Raw genomic sequence first — 20,516 nt, forward strand, 5'->3', positions numbered from 1 at the left:
AAATTTGAAAAGACAAAGTAATTGATTAGGACGAGCCTCATAGACCAAAAAAACTTTTTCCTTCTATATCTAAATTCACTGCAATTAGCACCACGAATGAAAATAGTTGATTCAATTCAAATCAAATTGAATCGAGGAAAAAAAAGGTAAATTACAAGTTTTAAAAGTGAGAACAATCTAAATTGAAATTGATATCAAAGAAAGTAATTGATTTACTATGATTGAACTAAGAATACATGAGTTCGGTTATTTTGTAGTTGATAGCTGATTTATACTCAACGGCTACATATTAGTGTTTTGGTAATAATTCTAGTCCTATAGTTTATAAAAATTCCAAATAGTTGTGAATTCTATCCGTTACAATTTAATTTGTATTTATATTACTTTTATACTATATTAATCTTATAAATTAGTTACTAGTCAAATTATATTTTTAAAATTAGTTTTTTTTAATCATTAATTTTATTATAGTCATTTAAAAATGAAAAAAATTATATTAAATATTATATTAAAAAAGTTGAATAAGTGCCTTTTTAATTTTATATAGATACATTAAGATAAAAATATATATTTGCTTTAAAAATCTTAAAAAAAAAAATACATTGTTTGCATAATATATATATAATAAGTATATCGTTAATAGTCATTTTACATTTTAACAACAATCACTATCAAAATTTTCCCTATTAACTATTAATTATCAGTTATGATCAACTGCCGCTTTTGTTTGAGTATCATGGGAGGAAATTCGAATTTAAATATCGTAAATGCATTTACCACTAAATTATGTATTAGTGTATGCTCTCAAATAATATTCAAATGTTATAATTTGCTGAATTTGTTGCAATAAATATTTTTTGGTTATATTTGTAAATTTTGTTAACTACTAGCTACTATAAATTTCATTTTTTTTTTATTTCTTTTATAGTTTTAAAATTTCATTATGAACTTTGATATATGAGTAATTTAAATGAAAAATATAAAATATTCACATGACATATCTGATGAAAATAATCAGTGAAGAATAAATCAAATTCAAAAATAATTTTATTTTTTATTGTTATTATGAACTTAAATAGTAAATAACGTAATTTAAATATATATATATATATATATATATATATATATCAATCTTCGTGTATCTATTTATCTATCTATATCTATCCAAAGTTGAAGCAAAGAAATATGACATTCAGCATAATATTTTTCTCTCTTTTTTTAAATTTTTTTCTGTACATTTATAACATTATTTTTATTCTCTCTTTTTGAATTTATTTCTTTATTTTTAATTTGTTTTGGTTGAAGTATCATTTTCAAAAATTTGTTAAAGATATATATATTTTTTTAAAAGTTGCATTCACTCGCTCGTTCGCTTCCATGGACGATGGTATCCTATCTTTCAATTCCTTTAATTATAAAAATAAACACGTGTTTTTTTTCCGTTCTATAAAATGTGAGAGTAAGACTTTTCTATCATAAAAGTGTTAATTTGAATTTTATTGGAATCAGAGGAAAACCTTGTTACTATCCATGCGACCTCTAGTTAAAAAAAAAAAAAACAAATAGTAATGAATTTTTAAATAACAAAAAATGTATATATTTAATAATTTAATTATATATAGTAATTATCTTTAACATTTACACTCCACTTTGTATAAATGAATTCAAAGTAAAAAATCCATTAAAAATTCATTTTGAAAAGATTTTTTCATATTTAATATGCCATAACTTAAATCATGTTTTCAATATTTAGCTATATATAATTATATTTGAAATTGAAAATTCATTTGCTTATATACACTAAAATACTATTGATATAATAATCGCGTGAAAAATAAAAAATAAATAGCAATTATATTTTTTCTTTTTTGAAAGGAAAATAGCAATTATATTTACTTAATATAGAAATTAAGTTTTTGTGATTAAAATACAAATAAGAATAAAAAGGAAAAGAATTGCTTTGGCTGTAAGAAATTTAACTTTAGAAATAGCAACGTGATTTTCCAAATTTTCCATTAATTTTCTGTGTAATTTTTTTTCGCTAATGAAACCCATCAATTTTCCAAAATTTCCATTAATTTTCCTTGTAATAAATTTTCCAAATACATGGACAAAGGCCTAAGGTAACAATCCCGACCCAAACCCAGCCCAGCCCGAACTATCACCAATCAGGACCTTAGGCTACTGCAGCACCGAAACGACGCCATTCCCCAAATTAGGCCCAAAACAATTTAAATAGCCCCACGTGTCCTCTGTAGAGAGCGGAAATTATCACTTGAACTGATTCACTCGCTCAAATAAAAAAGAAATCAAGAACACAAAAAGCAGAAGAGGAACAAGCAAAGGAAATTGCTGGGCGATCTTGTCGCTAGGGTTTTCGCTGTGACAGCACTATACTAATGTCTTCGAAACCAGAATTTATCGCCAATTCTCATCTCTCAGTTGCCACCTTTAGTTTCCTGAGTTCCTTGTGCACAAGCATTACTGTCTTATAATTCGAGAGGGCCGAAAACGGCCTTGTTTGTTCCCCCAGAGAATAGTGAAAAATAAAGCAGAGCAAGGTTTTTTTTTTTTTTTTTTTTTTTTTTTTTTTTTAAATAAAAATATTCTTTTTGAAGTCGAATTTTATTTCTTATTTTTTTATCCAAATAATTCATTTTATTTAGTTGACCTATTCTTTTGAAGTTTTGCCCATGAAACAAAGGGACTGGAGTTTCTTGCCTGCTATATGTTTCTATGTTTGTTTATTTATTTACTTTATCAAATGTTGCTCTTTTTGGCGGTCTTTTTATGTTATTGCAGAAAATAATTGCCCCCTGAAATTAGGGTTTTAAGGTCTTTGGTATTAATAGGTACTGGATGTATGGTGTGCAAAAGATTGCTTTTTACTTCAATTTTCTCGTGAAAAGTTCACTATCTGTTAGCGTAGTTCTTTAAGGTGGAATCTCTTGTGCCATGCAGTGTCATTTTTCCCTATCTCCATTTTTTATTTTATATTTGAAGAAAAAAGAAACAAAACTAATTGCCCCTCTTTTTTCTTTTCTCCATTGACATGTTTCAGGTAAAAGTTCTTCTATAATGGTACAAGTCAACGGAGAAGGGAGCATTTCATTCGAATGGGGTAAAAAACGAGGACTTGGTGGGATGAAGAAAGATGTACAATTTTATGAATCTTTTACATACGATGGTGTGGAATACAAACTTTATGATTCTGTTTATATGTATGCGGAGAAGGAGCCTGAGCCTTACATTGGTAAACTGATAAAAATATGGGAGACCTCTAATAAGGAAAGGAAAGTGAAAATTCTGTGGTTCTTTCGCCCCTGTGAGATTTCAAATTACATCGAAGTTGATAAGACCTTGGAGAATGAATTGTTTTTGGCATCTGGTGAAGGTGTAGGCCTTGCAAATGTTAATCCTTTGGTAATTATACAGTTTTGATTTTGCTCTATTATGCTGTGTTTCTCTGTTGCCTTTGCAATGACTTCTCATTCGAGTCTAGTTACTTATTGTGCTGCTGTGAATTAATTCCTTACATTCTGGATGCACACAACAGAATCTTGTATTGTACACATGGCTTATCTACTTCTTGAAGTTTGGTTAGAACTCAAGATACCCTTGAAAAGGATGCATCTGCATTTGTTTAGTAATTTAATGGCATAGGCTTGCAAAAACTAGGGAAGTTTGAAAGATGTCGTTGCTTCATTATTGGTTCTTACTTATGTCTGATGTATCTCGCTCTGAGCAGCCATTCATAAATGTTTTACATTTTATCAATATGGATTGAGCTGATATGTGAGCTATTAGAAGGTTTGTCAATGAGATTCTTATTATTTTTGAGCTCCTTGTAGCATGGTTTTAAATAACAGTGGTTTTGTAACATATTACCTGTTTTGCAACAGGATATTAGTCCATTATTATGTTGTTTTCATTGGTCTATGAGTGATTTGCCAATCTGCTGGAAACATTAGATAAGACATGATTGATTTATATACATGTTGGGGGAATAAATATACTTGTTATATTTTCAATGCAATGGATAATCCCTTAGACGTGAATAAATATATCAGTTTAGTTAGACGCTTAGGCTTGTACAAATATGAGGTTCAAGAGTTCATTTAATATTTGTTTCAAAATTGATTGTTCAAAAGTTTTAAGAGCCGTTGACACCATAACTGATTTAACTCTTATGTAGGGCTTGTACAGCCACAAAATCTTGGTTCAAGGTTATGTCAATACATCCTGCATGAGATTCTTAGTCAAATATACAGTGTTGGGCAATATGACCTTTGATAAATTATTATCTGTTGATTTCTATATTTGTTTCCGAAAAATATATTAATTGTCTATGGAGTTGCCTAGTGTAAGCTAAGCTATGTAGTTGCTAAAATTGTCATGCATCAAATCAGGAAGCAATTGCTGGAAAGTGCAACGTTGTATGCATTTCAAAGGACAGCAGAAACCCGCCGCCTTCAAATGAACAACTTCAAATGGCTGATTTCATATTTTACCTTACATTTGATGTTGAGTTTCATGTGATCTCAGATAAGATTGATGATAAAATTGCTGGAGTTGATGGTATATATTATCTAACCTTGAATGCGCCTTTGGTTTGTAACGCGTAGTTAGTTGATTGTTTATTGTTAAGTTTCTCCTGTTTGTCGTTTCTGCAGTTAAGTTTTTACTTAACAGAGTGAATAATCAGAAATCCATTGCTGATCCTAAACCTGATTCAAACAAGAAAGATCTCAGCGGAAATGCTGTAGTCAATGATGGAGCAGTAGTTTTGTCTGAGGAGAATGCATTGGGGGAACATAAAACTTTAAAGTCGGATGAAAGGTCACTTAATGCTTCAGCAAAACAAAGACTACATTGTAAAGACTTATCTGCTGACCATAAGTCTTCGCTTGAACAGAAACTTGCTTCTTCTGGAGGTAAAGATATATTGGAAATGGTTAAAAGTGACCATCCCCAGGGTAATTTATCTGGTGACAAGAGCAAGTCAAAACTTAAAGAAGATGCAGAGTTGGTAAAATCATCTGTCAAACAGAAATCATCTCTTAGAGAGAAGCCTACTTCTGATATAGGTGTTCAATTAGGTGAAGTGGTGAAAATTAATGTTCCACGGAAAAATTCTGCCAGTGATAAGACCTGTTCAAGATTTAATGATAAAGAAATTGCAGATCAGAAACCTTCCTTGGTTAAACAAAAATCCTCAATAGCAGAAAATTGTGCATCCAATTTAGGTGTAGGGTTGGGTGAAGTGGCAAAAAGTAATAGACAGGAATGCTTGTCCAGTGAGAAGATTGCTTCAAGGGTTAAGGATGATCATGTCAGGGATGAAAGTAAAGAAGTTCCTGCAGTCGAGGTTCAAGTTGAAGAGACTGTAAAAGCTGCCAAGGATTCTGGTACAGGGAATGAGAGACCATCTAAGAAAGCAAAACTTGAGGGCTCTGTGAAAGCATCTGGTGAGAATAACAAGAAAATTGACCAAAAATTAAATCATGATTCCAGTGGCATTGATGTCAATACTGTAGATCAAACAGCTACTACTCCTGAAGACAAACCCAAACATAAACTTGTGATGGATCTGCATGGAAATGAGAATATCATTTCTAAGAAGCCAAAACTTGATGAGAAGCTCACAAAACCTTCTCATGGCAAATTGCCTAAAGCATCTCCCAGAGATGTTTCAAATGATGCCAGCAAATCTAATAATCAAGCATTGGAAGTCACTCGAAGACCAGATGCTGTAAGTTGCACTGCTAGGACTTCCTCCCATAGTTCCTTGTTGTATGTAAGGTCTTTTAGTGAACACCTTTGGTGTTATAATTTCATATACTCAAAAGGAAGTAAGTGTTCTGAACAGCGCATTGCAGAAATTCTCCTTTATGAAGCACATTTTATTCTTTGTTATAAGTGAAAAGATAGGAGTGTTTTTGAAGTACCTTGCTTACTGGATAGAGCAGAATCCTCCCAATAATGAACTGCCCCAGGTAGTTGATGAAAAGATGCATCAGAGCTGCATCTTGCTGCAAGTGTTGCATATGCCATTGAATTGATAATAGGTGTGCTCTAAATGGAAGGAGATTCAAATGTTTGGTTTTTGTTCTCAAAACTTTTCCTTTGTCCCATTTAATTTTATGTCCTAGACAACCCATATATGATATGATTCTTTTATAAAAGATTGATTGTACTTATTGATTTGCCATAGTTCCCGTTTTAATTGTGCCATTGATGTTCTGTAACACCTGTATTGCTGTTCTTCGATGTGAAAGTTTTGGCACAGATGATATGAATATTTACGTGTTTTTTTATATTTAATGTTGGCAGGATAAGAGCAAGTGGTTTACTGTACCTGTAAGTACTCATTCTCTCTTTTATTGCGTGTTCTTAATTTTTATTGTTTTCGTCATATATATTTTTTACCACGATTTACTTCATTTTTATCATTGATGTTTTTATTTCTCTTAGCACAAAAATGTGCGCAAGTAGCGGTAAAGGAATGCATCTTTTCCCACTATCTTCTGGAGAAGAATGTTATGTCCTTAAACAAAGAAATTGAGTAGACACCTTGGACTAACTTATCAATCGCCATGTATTTATTTTGCAGCCATGGGAACCATCTATGAGAACTGCTCATGCAGAAGGGAAGCTTGTCTTACTTCAGAATTTGGATCCATCTTGCACTGCTGCAGAAGTGGAAGTAATATTCATTCTGGAATCCTAGTTCTTTAATAGGTTAAATTGTATTGCTAGTATGGCAGGTGACTGCTGTCTATCCTCCATCTCTCAAACCCCTTTATTTTTCTCTGGTTTCATACTTCTGAACATCTAGTTTCTTGATGGTGTTGTTTTGTTTCATGTATGAAGATCTAATTGCCTCTTCATATTCTTTTTTGTTTGCCGTCTGAATATATAGTTTACCTGCTATGAAACAGGATATTGTTTGGCATGCTTTCAAGGAAAATTGCAGGGCAAAGGTGATTCAACAGACTGCATTTTCTAGCCCTTACTCTGGTAAACATGAGAACAACCAATTATCATTTCTACATGTTTGATAAACAAGTTCTTACCTTTTTAGTGAAGAGAGTTCTAGTGGGCTGGTGGGATATTTTTATCTACTTGCCCATTATTGGAAATCAAAATTTGGAATTGGCACCCACAAATTCCTGATTTATGCTAATCTTTTTCTTCTTTTTCTGGCTATAGGTCAAGCTCTTGTTATATTCAAAACAAGGGAAGCTACTAGGATGGTCGTTAGAAAACTCAATGAAGGTTGCCTATTGCTATCAAATGGGAGGTATAAAATAAATTTCATGATGATAATTGACGTCAAGCGATTGAGATCATAAAAATGTTCTTGCTTGGTCCTTTTAATATGTTGGGAGACAAACATTCTAGTAGAAGTTTGACTAGTTCGGACTATCCTCTCTACAATGTGCCTTACCCGTTGCTTAAAATTTAGTTAGTAGTTCCACAATTTTTTGCCACATTTTTGTTCATGATGTTTTAAACTATTTAATCCTTAGAATTTTGAAGTCAATTTTGCTTTACCAAAATTATTTTATTTTAGTCTTAACAAGTCCTTGAAAGTCCATTTAACCCAATTTTGTAGATTCTGTTGATGGTAGTTAAGGATTAAAATATTTCTTGAAATATTTGTGACCAATTTGTGCAAGTCAAACATGAAGAGTTTTTTTGTAATCAACCCACAAAAAATATTGAGTATTGTGTCTATCTTTCTTGGGAATAGATATCTACTATACTTTAAGAACAAACTTTAGTCTAATCTTGTCTAGTTAAGAAGCTTTTATTGCATAAAAGTTTCTATTATTGTTCTTGTAAAGCATACATATAAAGAAAGAACCAATAGAGCCAAAAGGACGAGTGTGAGGGCGAGGACAAGTACGAGAACGAGGACGAGGACAAGGACGCTTGTGGAGATAGAAAAACAAAACTCGAAACGAGATAGGAGTGGAGAGATTGGAAGTTTGTGGATGTGGAATCAAATGCATTACTCAATTGTCCTAATGGTGGTGGTAGAATTTTGACTTTTTTACATGATGACATCCTTAGTGACTTTTTCTATGCGCACATTGGATGCTTTTGAGGCGCTTCTTTCTTCTACCATACCCTTGGTAGACCACATGCCTAAGGTATAAGCGAGCCTTTTAGGGGTTCGTTTGCCCAACCCTTGCAATGTTGCTAGGGCTAGTGCCTTTGTGCACCTCAAGTTCACTTGGAATGTGCCTTCAACAACTATCCTTGTGACATGCTCTATGTTAATCTTATTGTGATGTTGACAACTTTGATGATGTTTCTTCTAGTCGTGTATTTGTTGACAGAACAAAACATTAACAAAAAGTTGAGCTATAAAGGAGAAGATCCTTCTATTTAAGGCTTTCAAGTATGATTGAAATAGAGCATGCACATTGCAAATTTGGTAATGGAAGTGGAAGGGATTGAAGTGGGTTTAGCCTTGACAAAATGTAGGTCTTTGAAAGTGCACTTTTAATACTTAATATCTAGTGCACAACAAGATGGGGTGATTAAGAAGTCTTTCAACCAGAGGATTAAAGTAGGAATGGTGTGCATTGCATTTTTTTCGTGAAGGAATTCAAGGGCAACGAGAAACATGTTCACATAATTAGCATGGAAACAAGTGAGAATGCTTATAAAATGGATATGCACAAGTATAAGGTTGACCAAATAATGTCTTAATGCATTTGTTGGAAGGTAGAAATGACAACTATTGGGAAAAACTTGAAAGGGTGCTTTACCAACATACATGGTGTTCCAATTTTGGGTTAAGAAGATGTGAAAGCACCTCTCTCTCAATAAGAACGGTGCGATCTCGTACATTGGAACCCATGGTTATGGACCTGAACGCACTAGTATGGAGCATTATTTTGGAGGCTCCTTGATTGGAAGGGTTGTGAAGTTGGATGAAGATATCATACATATGCCAGTTGAAGTACTTGTTCTCATATGTTACCTTATTCCCATAGTTGTGCATAACTATGAAGTTCTTGTTGCGAAAACTTATTAGCTAGCTTCATTGAGTATGAAGTATTGTTTTTAAAAATATATGACTTGTGATTTTCTTCATTTTTTGAAACCTTTCCTCTTCTTTTTCCACTTTTCATGTTCTCTATTTGATGGTAAACAATTTTATTTGTAGGCCTCTGGTCGGCAGCGTTGCAAGTCTTAATTTCCCTGGAAAGTCATCAACATTTTTCGGTCATATCTCTATCGATAAACTTAGGCTCCAAATGCAACGGGAGATGGTAAATTTGATTCTCTCTCCCTTTCTTCCTTTCATACGCATCAAGTTTGAGTGGACTACTGCCAAGAAATAGGGTGCAGTAGGATTGAATCTCACGACCCAACAATTAACCCCTACGTTGCTGATAGTGGTTCCTTTAAGCTTTTCCTTACAATTTATTTTATTGATCCTTTTTCCTTATGGACGTGGAGTGTTCTTTCTCCCTTCTTTGCTCACGATGCTCTTGTTATGGTTTTCCACGCTCTAGATAAGACCTTCCATATTCAAAGGCTAGTGCGAGTAAAAATCAATTGAAAAAGTACTAAAATTTATCTTCTTTGTCTTGAAATCAAGCTCTCCTTGGCCCAAAGGCTTCAAATGAGCCAAGTTGAAATTTGGCTAGTATGTACTCAATTTCTTTATTAACGAGCTTTAAATTTAGAGGGGAATTAAATTTTTCAGATAAACATGAACCCTCACTTTTATGCGGGATCCACCTTTCATAATTTCAGGTGGATCCCAGACGAATGTGAATATTGGGTTTATTGATTCCACATGCACCAATATCATCAATTTTGGCTCAAGCTTAGCTCACTTTGTTGAGCTAAGTAGGGAACACCTTTATGACCATATGTGCCTAAATGATCCAAGTTGGTCTAGAGTTTTTCTCATGTATTCAATTAGAAATGAAATCATTTATAGATTCTTTTAAAAAATATATATAATTTATAGATTTTTTTTAAGAATATGTAAAGTACTTGTTTTCAATATCTTAGTATACTTGGTCTTTGTTTGTTTGTAGAAAGATAATTTGGAAAGTATTTTTCAGTAAACTAATTTTTTGTTGTTTGGTTGCTATTTTGAAAATTAATGAAAACGTGTTAAAATTTTTAATTCATATGACTACGAAAATGGTTAGAATTTTAGGTACTTCATGATTTTTTTTTAAAAATCTATAGTTAAATATAAGAAAAAATACATAAAAATAGTAAATTGTGATGGTCACTAGTGATGGATGGTGATTGTCAATGATCACCATTTGTTGGCTGTGGTTGGCCACAGTGACTATTGGTGATTGATAAAACTTTATGTTTATGTGCTTTCTTTTCATTATAACAAGTTTTTCTCTCTTGAGGATGAGGAGCGATTTCCTTAAAAATCACTTAATTTTCCTTTTGGTAAGCACTAAACACTATGTGCAACCTTACTTTGTATTTTCCTACAAGAGGATGTTTCCACAACTTGCACTCGTGACCTTAAGGTCACACAACTCTAGAAGAAAGATATTTTCTAGAAATAAACAGAGCCTTAATCATTGTTATTACTACATGTGCATTGAGGGGTGTAAATGAGCCAAGCAAGTTTGCAAATTGTTCGATTTCGACTTGAAAAATGTTCGAAAAAGTTCGGCTTGAATCAAGCTTGAGCCTAATGCTGTTCAGCTCGGAAGCTCATTAATTCTTACTAAGCTTCTATATATATATATATATATATATATATATATATATATATATATATAAAATATCATTTTAGGTTACTCGAGTTGAGGTCAAGCTTAAAATTTTTCAAGTTACTGCCTGAAGTTGAGCTCAAATCGAGCTTGACTTGATCGAGTTGAGTTCGAGCTTTCATCGAACCAAGCTTGAGCTTAAAATTTTGAGGCTTGCTGGGTTTCAAGCCAAGCTAAATTCTATTGAGCTGATCTTTGAGCCTGGCATGTTCGAGCTCGGCTCGGTTCATTTACAGCTCTATGTGCATTTTTTAATATTATTTTTTGAAACAAGTTTTTAAATGTGTACTTTTGTGCATATTGTAGAGACAGACATAGATTTTAAACATAAATTATATTTATTTACATACAAATTGTCTCATGAACTTGAAACGAACTAGCTCATGAATTTAAATAAGTCATGTTTATGGAGCTCGGGCTTGATCCTTTTATTAGACAAGCCTTAACATCAAGTATGAACTTGGCGCATTGATTTAATGAACAAACTAGATCAAGAAATTATTGACATAAGCTTTGAATAGCTCATGAGTGGCTTCGGAGATTTGTATTCCTATCCAGGTTAGTTTTGTTTCTGGCTATTGCAACTATGGCCTAATGTTTCTTGTTAGCTATTGTAACACCTATGAAAATGAATCAAAAATAGCGTGGCTCAAAAGTTGAAGCTTGGGGGCCCTGGGGTAGTATTTCTTCTTGCCTTGCACATTCTCTCTAATGTGGGTTCGTGATAGTAGTGTTATAAAACACTATGCTTATTTGGACACGTATATTTCTATTCTGTTATTAATGCGACATTTTGTTGCTTTCCTGTGCAGAAAGAAGCTGTATCTACTTCTCATTGTTCTCAGCCCAACACAATTGAGTATGATATGGCCATGGATTGGTGCTTATTACAAGAAAGAACACAGCTAGAGTGGAAACAATTGTACAAGGTCTGACTAATTGTTTTATTTCTTGTGGTCTAGTGATCTCTTAGGTTAACTTTGGTTTCACCTTGGAAATGGAATGGATATCTATTCAAATTTTTTCTAAATCACCAAATTAGATTTGTTGGTTATGAGCAATTATTTATAATAGATATCTTTATAATATATTTTGAAGTTCCTTATATATAAAAATATAAGAAATTATTGGATTACTTGTGACTGAAACAAAAAAGTAGAATCCTATTCCAGGAATCGCATTCCATTCTCAATTTCAAACCAAAAATATAGTTGTTGCAACCAAAAATGACCTTAATATAGTTGTTGCAACCAAAATGACTTTAATGCTGAATTGGGTTTGTTGATGCTTTTAGCAACAAGGGCAGGAGTTGAGAAAACTTAAGGCTACTTTGAAGTCCAAATGAACTGAAGTTTATTTGTTTGCTCTTGGTAAGTACTTACAGAACAAAAGCATTATCCTTTCCAATTATGCATTTAAAGCATGCTGATTATTTTAGTTTCCTTTCTTATTTACAGTTCCTGTTGTCCTTATGGGCAATTATCCTGACCCATTTCCTTTTTAATTTTTCATGAGCTCTGTTTTTATCTATCTATGCTCTCTGATTAATCTCTTAAATTGACTGGTTTGTTTTTAATTGCTTTCCAAAATTTTCTTCAAAAATCATTTTAAAATGGTCTATGATGAACATGATCAAGATGATGTTTTCCCCCCCAATTCAATAAACATGCCTAGGATCCTTAGCCTTGTTTGAGAGTCTTGAGCTTCATATATTACTCGAAACTGTATTATGCCTGATTTAGTTGATGCATTTATTTGCTAATGCATAGTTGGACAGCTGTTTTTTTTTTTTGTATTGTCTCCTCACCGTTCTACTCTCTCACATAACTTATAGCCATGTCTCTGTAAATAATGGCAGGAAATGGTTTCAGATTGGCCAAAGAACACAAATACGTAAATGGAAGCCTGTGATGGTTCGATTTTGGCATTCAACAACGGTAATGATTCCTGAAATGCGCTTCTTCTTGCCGAAATAGGAAGAATGCTAACGTACCTGAGGCTGGAGTTCCTTCTATGGGATAACCAAGGAAACTCTTCCTGATGAAAAGGCCTCAACGGATTAGTTTTAGGGCACTCCCACCTTGATGTTGCCTTATAAATAATATAAATGTAGAATATCTTTCTGGTTCAAGTATATTCATCAGGGTGGAATTTTGTCATGTCTTAAATTTCTGAGGTCGACAGCTGTCTAGATCTTAAATGCCATTCTGAAGCAGGAGCCAAAGCATGGACCTTTGCTTCTTCATTTGGAGATGCTGGGTCATTAAAAAGGTGTACGCAGGTATGGGCCAAGAGATGTTGTTCCTACTAGCAGACAATATAAAATTCGTTCTTGTTTGTTCTGAAGCAAAAAAATTCGCTCCTTTTCGGCCGAAAGTTTGATGTTTAGGTCTTGTTAGTTGGTCTGTTTAGGCTTTCGCTGTCACCATTGAACTTGGATTTTGAATGTTAACTGGATATAGCAATTTCCTAAATTAAGCAAAATTGAAAATTACTGGACCAGTATGCAACAATCTTTTTCAATTGTTGAGTCCCATAATTAATTTAAATAGTAAATAAAATACATTAATTTAATTAAATTATGTTTTATTTCACTTAATTATTATGATTTCAATAATTCTCTATAATCGTTGTATTTAGTAGTTATAAGGTTAAACTTTGAAAATTATCTCTTCTATTGTATTAAATTTGACAAATTTTTGACTTTTTTTAATTGCATTTTGATGACACTTTAAGTATCAAAATAGCTTTAATTATTTTATTTCAACATTTAAAAAAAATATTTGAATTAAATTTTATTTTAATTAATTGAATTGAGGTGATTTTTTTAATTGTAAAAGGAGTGATGTTAATACTAGAATTTTGAATAAAATACTTTTAAAAAGACAACGGGTAAAAATATAGACGGTGTAGTAAGCTAATTGAAATTGGAGAATTAAGTTTTGTAATTTTAGTTTTTACTGCACTTTGTTAGAGAGCGCAGCAGAATTGTACAGAGCGGCGATAAAAAAATTCAAAAAGAACATGAGTGAATACTATCTATGAATGGGCCCGACAACATTAGTGTGTTGTTGATAATTCTCCGCAGAAAACGACGTTGTTTTGCCTCAAAAAATGTGACCGTTAATTTAAAATTGCACTACTAGGACACCTAGGAATCCAAACCTAGGGAGTATGCTGTAATCCATACTCTCAGCGAGTACAACAAAAGCATGCCCCGCTGCTCTGTGCACACTGCAGACACACCTCTGTACTAGCTTGGCTCTATCTTTCCCACCTCTCTTTCTCTCTCTCCAACATGCACTCCACCATTATCACCTTCTCCACTCCAAAGCCCTCATTTTCTCCTTAAAAAGAAGAAAGTAATCAGATATTACTAATTAAGCTTTTTCTCTCTCCCCCCTTTCTGTCTCACTCTGTAGGTTAAGTCTACCAAACCAAACCAATTAACCAAACCCAACCCACCAAACCAACCGTCACAAAGCTCTTCACGCCGTTTTTGTGGAAACCAGGCTTTGAACATTGAAAAATTGCTTGAAAGAAAAGAGAATGGGTTGTGCTCAGTCTAAAGTAGACAATGAAGAATCAGTGGCGAGGTGCAAGGAGCGGAAAATGCTTATGAAGGAGGCGGTGGTTGCTCGAAACGCCTTAGCAGCTGGTCATTCTGGTTTCACCATCTCTCTCAAGAACACGGGTGCTGCTCTGAGCGATTATGCCCATGGTGAAGTTCCTGAGCCCCATTTCCAGCAACCTCCTCTTGAACCCATTTCGCAACCCCCGCCGCCTCCTCCTCCTCCGCCGCCGTCCATGGAGAACCTTCAGCCTCCTCCTCCTCTGCCTTTCTCTCCCAGTCCCATCAAGCGCTCGATGACCATGCCTGAGATCCCCATGAAGGAGCATAGAAAGCCAGGGAATGAAATCGATTCCATTGCCATTGCGGAGGAAGACGAGGAGGAAGAAGAACATGAGTTGAATCACAGACCTCGAAGTGGGAATGCTAATAATAATAAAAATACTAAAAACAAAGATTTAAGCGTGTCGCGGGGCCCACCTAATGGAAAAGTGGGACCGGAGGAAACGCAGCTGTCCCCGTCAAGGACGCCGGAAAATCATTCGGTGCCGCCTATGCCGGAGGCTAAGAACATGGCTTGGGATTACTTCTTTATGATTGATCATATGCAAGGGCCATCTTTAGAACCTGAGGAAGTTGCAACGAATGCAACCGACACCGGTTTTGACAATGTCGAAAATTTGGGCGTTCGGTTTAGTGAAACAGAGAATTCAGGTGGTGGTGAAATCGACGGGGTTGAGCCAAAGACGCCAGAGAAAGCAACGGAACACTTATCTGAGCCAACCGCTGTGGAGGAGGAAGGGGAAAAGGAGACTACGAAGGAGAGGCAGATCGAGCATGCAAAGACAGTACCTCCTGATTTTAGGATGATGGGGAAGAAGGTGGCTCCAGTTCCAAGTGTGAATTTAATGCAGGTTTTGGGTGAAATTGATGACCATTTTCTCAAGGCATCTGAAAGTGCACAGGAGGTTTCAAAGATGCTTGAAGCCACTCGCTTGCATTACCACTCTAATTTTGCGGACAATAGAGGTATCAGAACAAGTTTGAATTTTTAATTTCTCAGAAAAAGAGAAGTCAGGATTTTTTTTTTTTATTGGGAATTTGTGGGGTTTCATAAATCATAACCTAGACTGAGTCGATGTATAATGTAGTTGTTTTTAGGCTTTGCCTTCCCTTTTTACCAAAAAAAGGGTGAATTTCTACTTGGATTTAGTTATAAGTGGCTGAAGTTTGATAGTTTTGTTTAACTCGAATTTGAAGGATCCATGTTAGTGCATTTTTCTTTTGAAAGTTTGTGTTTTTTAACAGTGTGTTGCATACTTGCAGTCGATTCTTAATGGTCTGTGGAGATTAGAAAATGGGTTTATATGTCAGTATGCAGAAAAATTGAAGTTGAAAGTATTTGAGCTTTTTATTTGAGTGCTGTAAAATGTATGGACACGTTATTCCAAATGGAGGCATCTACTTTTTTACATCAGCTGGGCTTTTATTACGGTTTTTTGCACCTACTTTTTTGTGGAGAACCTCAGATCTCTTACTTTTCCCCTTTTCAAAAGCAAAAGAAAGTTCTTTTGTTTAGGAATGAAATGGCCCCTTATGCACGAGACAGAAATTTTATAATTTTCCAATTTAATGTCAGGAACTGGAAAGGTTGCCTATCATTCATCTTACAGAGCAATGATTCTGTTAAGAGTTTTCCTTTCATTTTTCATTTAACTTCAAATTAATCTTGTCTTTTGCTAATAATAGAATCTTAACAATTGTAGGATATGTTGATCATTCTGCTAGAGTCATGCGTGTCATCACATGGAATCGGTCGTTCAAAGGTGTACCCAATGGTGAAGGTGGCAAGGATGAACTTGATTCTGAAGATTATGAGACTCATGCCACTGTTTTGGATAAGTTGTTAGCATGGGAGAAGAAACTCTACGACGAAGTAAAGGTACATTTAGTTACCATTGTGTTAACAAAGCCGACTGTTTTTTTTATCTATAGAATTTAGGGTTTTACCTTCTCTGAGAATCTTAGAATCTTAAGCTTCTTTGCACAATATGATTGAAACTTTGGTTCAAAAATTTGATTTATAGGTGGCTAATGCATTCTTGTAGAATGGTGCTAATTTGGTTCTTTTTGTGTATTATTTGAAGGTAGTATGACCAATGACCATGTATTTAATCTTTTTTTATTTTGCTTCATATTGAATAGCAAGGTGAGCTTATGAAGCTCGAATACAGGAAAAAAGTGTCTCTGCTAAATAAGCAGAAGAAGCGTGGAGCCAGTGCTGAATCCTTAGAAAAAACAAAAGCTGCTGTAAGTCATCTGCATACGAGATATATAGTTGACATGCAGTCCATGGATTCAACTGTTTCAGAAGTCAATGATATACGAGACAAGCAACTGTATCCAAAACTCGTTGATCTTGTCGAAGGGTATGTTCTCGTTAAAAAGCTATTAAGAAATCAGAGTTTTCTCTTTTTTCTTTTTTTAAATCCCGGCTTTTTTGTTATAATATGTTGATTGTTCATGAATTCATATGTGGACATGCCTATGTCGAACATGAATATCTTTTTATTTTATTTTATGTGAGTTGAGTTGAGGAACAAAATCATGTGTCTATTCATGATACCACGTGCTTGACCACAAATATGCCAGTGTAATGTAAATGTCATGTGTCTGTATTCTCACCTCTTTGTGCTGAATTAGGAATCCCAGAGCTAGACAAAACCTGATATATCTTGTGGAGTTTAGTACCTATTTGAAACAGCAGTTTTAATTTCATATTTGCATTGCCATAAATTCATATGAATTGGGAGGAAAGTTTCACAGAAAGGTTTATGAACCATTAATGTTTTCCATTTTAACTTTTAGGAGTTTTTTCTTTTTGAGGAAAATCTTTAAGTATGGGGTCAAATTTGTTTAGTGCCAAGTTTCTGCAATATAAAATGTCAAAATTGTGAACTACATACGATTTACACCGCATGTTTTTTTTTACGCAAAATATCTGAAGCCTGTTTATGAAGTGGTATGCATACATTTCATCTCCCCTCAGATTATATTGCTGATGTGGTGATGCCTCTGAAAAAACCTTTTTCCCCAGTACAATGATTTTTTGGTCATTAGAATGTCTTTATAATTCTGTTATCATTTAAGTGAGGCCAAATACGGAAAGTCACATGATTCTCTTATTCTACCTGTGCAGGATGGCCAAAATGTGGGCAAGTATGTGCGCGCATCATGACAGCCAGCTGAAAATTGTTACAGACCTTAAGTCCCTTGATGTTAGCCATTCTGCAAAGGAAACCACCAGACAACACCATGATCGCACCAAACAACTTCATAATGTAGTGCAAGAGTGGCATTCACACTTTGAAAAGCTTGTGACATATCAAAAACAATACATTCAAATTCTTAATAGCTGGTTAAAGTTAAATCTAATCCCAATTGAAAGCAGCTTGAAAGAGAAAATATCATCTCCTCCAAAAGTGCCAAATCCCCCTATTCAACCCCTCCTCCATACATGGCATGACTATCTAGAAAAGCTTCCGGATGAAGTGGCGAAATCTGCTATCTCATCTTTTGCAGCTGTCATAAAAACCATTGAACTACATCAGGAAGAAGAGATGAAGCTAAAGGAGAAATGTGAGGAAACAAGAAAGGAATTTCTTCGCAGGAGTCAGGCATTCGACGAATGGTATCAAAAGCACATGCAGCGAAGGACCCCAACTGATGAAATCGATGCTGAAAGAGGTGAAGATGCAAATGCCAAAGATCCTGTTTACGAGAGGCAATCTGCGGTTGAGAGCTTGAAGAAGAGGTTGGAAGAAGAAATAGAAGCTCACCAAAGACATTGCGTTCAGGTGAGAGAGAAGTCACTTGGAAGTCTCAAGATTCGCCTCCCTGAGCTATTCCGAGCTATGTCAGACTATGCTCACGCCTGCTCAGATGCTTATGAGAAATTGAGGGCCCTCACTCAGTTGCAGAATTCAACTCGTTGTCCACCATAACAATGTACACTTCTATCCAGCTAGTAAATTAATCCTTTTATGTTAAGCTATAGTCAGCTCTACCTTTTGTATGAAACAATATGTTCTTCTAGAATGCTGGCCATCTTTGTATCTTCTTATGTTGAAAAAGTTTTGCTTTTATGTTCCAATACTGCCCCCACCATGCATATATATGTATGTAGGCTTTATATGTACTAGTCCTGGAGAAGGGTAACTAGGTAGTTTAATCTAATTATTTTATTATGGTGCTGAATTGGAAGGTTACATGGTGCGTCAAGCAGGTTCTGTTCTTTCCATTCTCTTGTTCTTCAATCTAAACTGATTCCTGCAGGTCTTCTCTATCTATCTATCCATGTGTATTTGATTCTTTTCATTCCCAAGTATTTGATTCTTTTCATTCTTTAGGACATGTTACGATTGATTTTGGAGCTGTCTTGTAAGACTGCATTGATCTTCTTAAATTTCTCTAAAAACTAACATTCTAGCTTAATCAAAATTCTGATTAGTTGATTTTTAAATATGACTAGTTTTTTGTACGACGTGCATTGCACATGACCATGCTCGTTATATATTCAGTTTTTATCTATATATATATATCATAAGTTTTGTTTAAATTAAAATAAATACAAATAGTTAATTTTTGTTATACTTTGCCGTATAAATTACTTATAATGTTACTTATTATGTATTTAATTCTATTTTTATATAATGAAGTGATCTTAGAATGAAATTCAATCCAATTCTTTAGTCCATAATTTATAAATGCAGATTTTTAAAACCTTAATAGGTACTCAAAAAGAAAATCAAGTTATCATCCAATTTCTAACTTGCTGCTCCAACCCTAAATCAATATTTATATACAACTCTAATGAAAAAAAATAATAATAAAATATTTTTATTGCTGATCAAAGAAAATAAATGAAAAGATAATCTGAATTAATAATGAAAATCACTTTGACCATAATGGCAGTATTACTTACCTAGTGTATCAGAGAAATGAATATATATACATACATACAATTTCTTAAAACCCAAAAAATGACCCAAACATAAATATATAATTATAATTTTTTTTCAATTTTTTAATACTATTTTCTTTTAAGTCAAATAGATTTAGGATATATGAGAAAAAAATATCAAAAAAATAAAAAAAAATGCTTAACCTTAACCATCAATAGGCTATTTATTTATTGTAAGGGAGATATAAATTTTTTATTAAATTAAAATGATAGTAGTTATAAATTATTAGTAACAAAAAAGAAAATAAAAAATTATTATTAAGAATAAAACTCTTTCAAAACTCACCTAAAAAAATGTTTCAATGTATACAAATATATAAATATATCAACAAAATATATATTTTTTTAAATTAAAATTTCAATTGTTTATCATCTCATGTTTAATTACGTAAATTCTATTTGAAAACTTGCTTTTTAATCCAATCAAATATGCCAAACATAAAGACAAAAATATTAATAAAAATAATATATTTTTTCTTCTTTTTTATCTCTCTCCTAAATAAAATATTATATATATTCTATTTAAAAATTTATTTTTTAAAAATATATCTAATCATATCATACAAACATAAAAAAAAAAGAATATTAATAAAAAATATATATTTTCTTTTTTTTTTGTCTATATCTTAAAAGAATTAAATATTTAATAAATAAAACATAAAAAATTTTCAAATATCTCATTATCATATATATTCATTAAAAATAAATACACATAGTACAGTATAGATATATAGTATAAATAGATAATTAAATAGCAATTTTGAACATTACAAACACACGTCGCACCAAAAGATTATTATAAACACAATTCGCCAAAAGAATATAAATTTAATAGTAGAGGAGGTCAAGGTTTTTATTTTTGACCTTTCTATTTATGAACTTGTCTCTTGAATTTGTTGGAATACGGTAGTTGTATATAAACTAACGTATTTTGTTATGGCAGTCAAAGTCCTTGGGACAAATATGTTTAATTCTATGCTTTTTTATTATTATTACTGGTTAAAAAGGAATAAACAACGTGCATTTTTTCACAGACTAAGGAACATAGGCATGATACGTTTTTCATAAATTTATGGTAATTTTATAAAGACAGATTAAAGAATATAGACATGATATGTTTTTTATAAAATGATGTAATTATATA

The 20,516-nt window shown here is 33.2% G+C and overlaps 2 protein-coding genes across 5 annotated transcripts; both read left to right on the top strand.

Annotated features, from left to right (window-relative positions):
* Positions 1–2,254: 2,254 nt before the first annotated feature.
* Positions 2,255–13,280, top strand: LOC105638281 (bromo-adjacent homology (BAH) domain-containing protein). 4 transcript variants are annotated; one of them, XM_012222071.4, is made up of 12 exons: positions 2,256–2,561; positions 3,062–3,423; positions 4,410–4,578; positions 4,674–5,752; positions 6,334–6,360; positions 6,614–6,706; positions 6,942–7,020; positions 7,213–7,303; positions 9,185–9,290; positions 11,591–11,707; positions 12,073–12,148; positions 12,637–13,280. In XM_012222071.4, exons 2-11 carry the CDS (start codon positions 3,079–3,081, stop codon positions 12,121–12,123), a joined length of 2,157 nt encoding a protein of 718 aa, XP_012077461.1. In that variant the 5' UTR covers positions 2,256–2,561; positions 3,062–3,078; the 3' UTR covers positions 12,124–12,148; positions 12,637–13,280. The 4 variants fall into 4 exon arrangements, 2 of the variants coding, with proteins under 2 accessions (XP_012077461.1, XP_020536389.1); XM_020680730.3 differs by lacking the exon at positions 2,256–2,561 and adding an exon at positions 2,665–2,938; XR_001047069.4 differs by lacking the exon at positions 9,185–9,290.
* A 605-nt stretch (positions 13,281–13,885) lies between these two features.
* On the top strand, positions 13,886–18,606 carry LOC105638282 (DNA ligase (DUF630 and DUF632)). The gene is made up of 4 exons (XM_012222072.4): positions 13,886–15,378; positions 16,116–16,291; positions 16,555–16,778; positions 17,549–18,606. The coding sequence occupies exons 1-4, from the start codon at positions 14,328–14,330 to the stop codon at positions 18,351–18,353; spliced, it is 2,256 nt and encodes a 751-aa protein (XP_012077462.1). The 5' UTR covers positions 13,886–14,327; the 3' UTR covers positions 18,354–18,606.
* The last annotated feature ends 1,910 nt before the right edge of the window (positions 18,607–20,516 follow it).

This window comes from Jatropha curcas, chromosome 8 (assembly GCF_041381405.1).
Source record: "Jatropha curcas cultivar XTBG-Jc1 chromosome 8, XTBG_Jcur_1.0, whole genome shotgun sequence".
In the NCBI taxonomy this organism is placed as follows: Eukaryota; Viridiplantae; Streptophyta; class Magnoliopsida; order Malpighiales; family Euphorbiaceae; genus Jatropha; species Jatropha curcas.

What these genes read in the sequence shown, in the direction of transcription:
- LOC105638282 (XM_012222072.4), top strand. Translation starts at nt 14,328, where the DNA reads ATGGGTTGTGCTCAGTCTAAAGTAGACAATGAAGAATCAGTGGCGAGG. An exon ending in TAATTTTGCGGACAATAGAG is followed by an intron (nt 15,379 to 16,115) that starts GTATCAGAACAA and finishes TAACAATTGTAG; the next exon opens with GATATGTTGATCATTCTGCT. An exon ending in AACTCTACGACGAAGTAAAG is followed by an intron (nt 16,292 to 16,554) that starts GTACATTTAGTT and finishes CATATTGAATAG; the next exon opens with CAAGGTGAGCTTATGAAGCT.
- LOC105638281 (XM_012222071.4), top strand. Translation starts at nt 3,079, where the DNA reads ATGGTACAAGTCAACGGAGAAGGGAGCATTTCATTCGAATGGGGTAAA. An exon ending in TAAAATTGCTGGAGTTGATG is followed by an intron (nt 4,579 to 4,673) that starts GTATATATTATC and finishes TCGTTTCTGCAG; the next exon opens with TTAAGTTTTTACTTAACAGA. An exon ending in TCACTCGAAGACCAGATGCT is followed by an intron (nt 5,753 to 6,333) that starts GTAAGTTGCACT and finishes TAATGTTGGCAG; the next exon opens with GATAAGAGCAAGTGGTTTAC.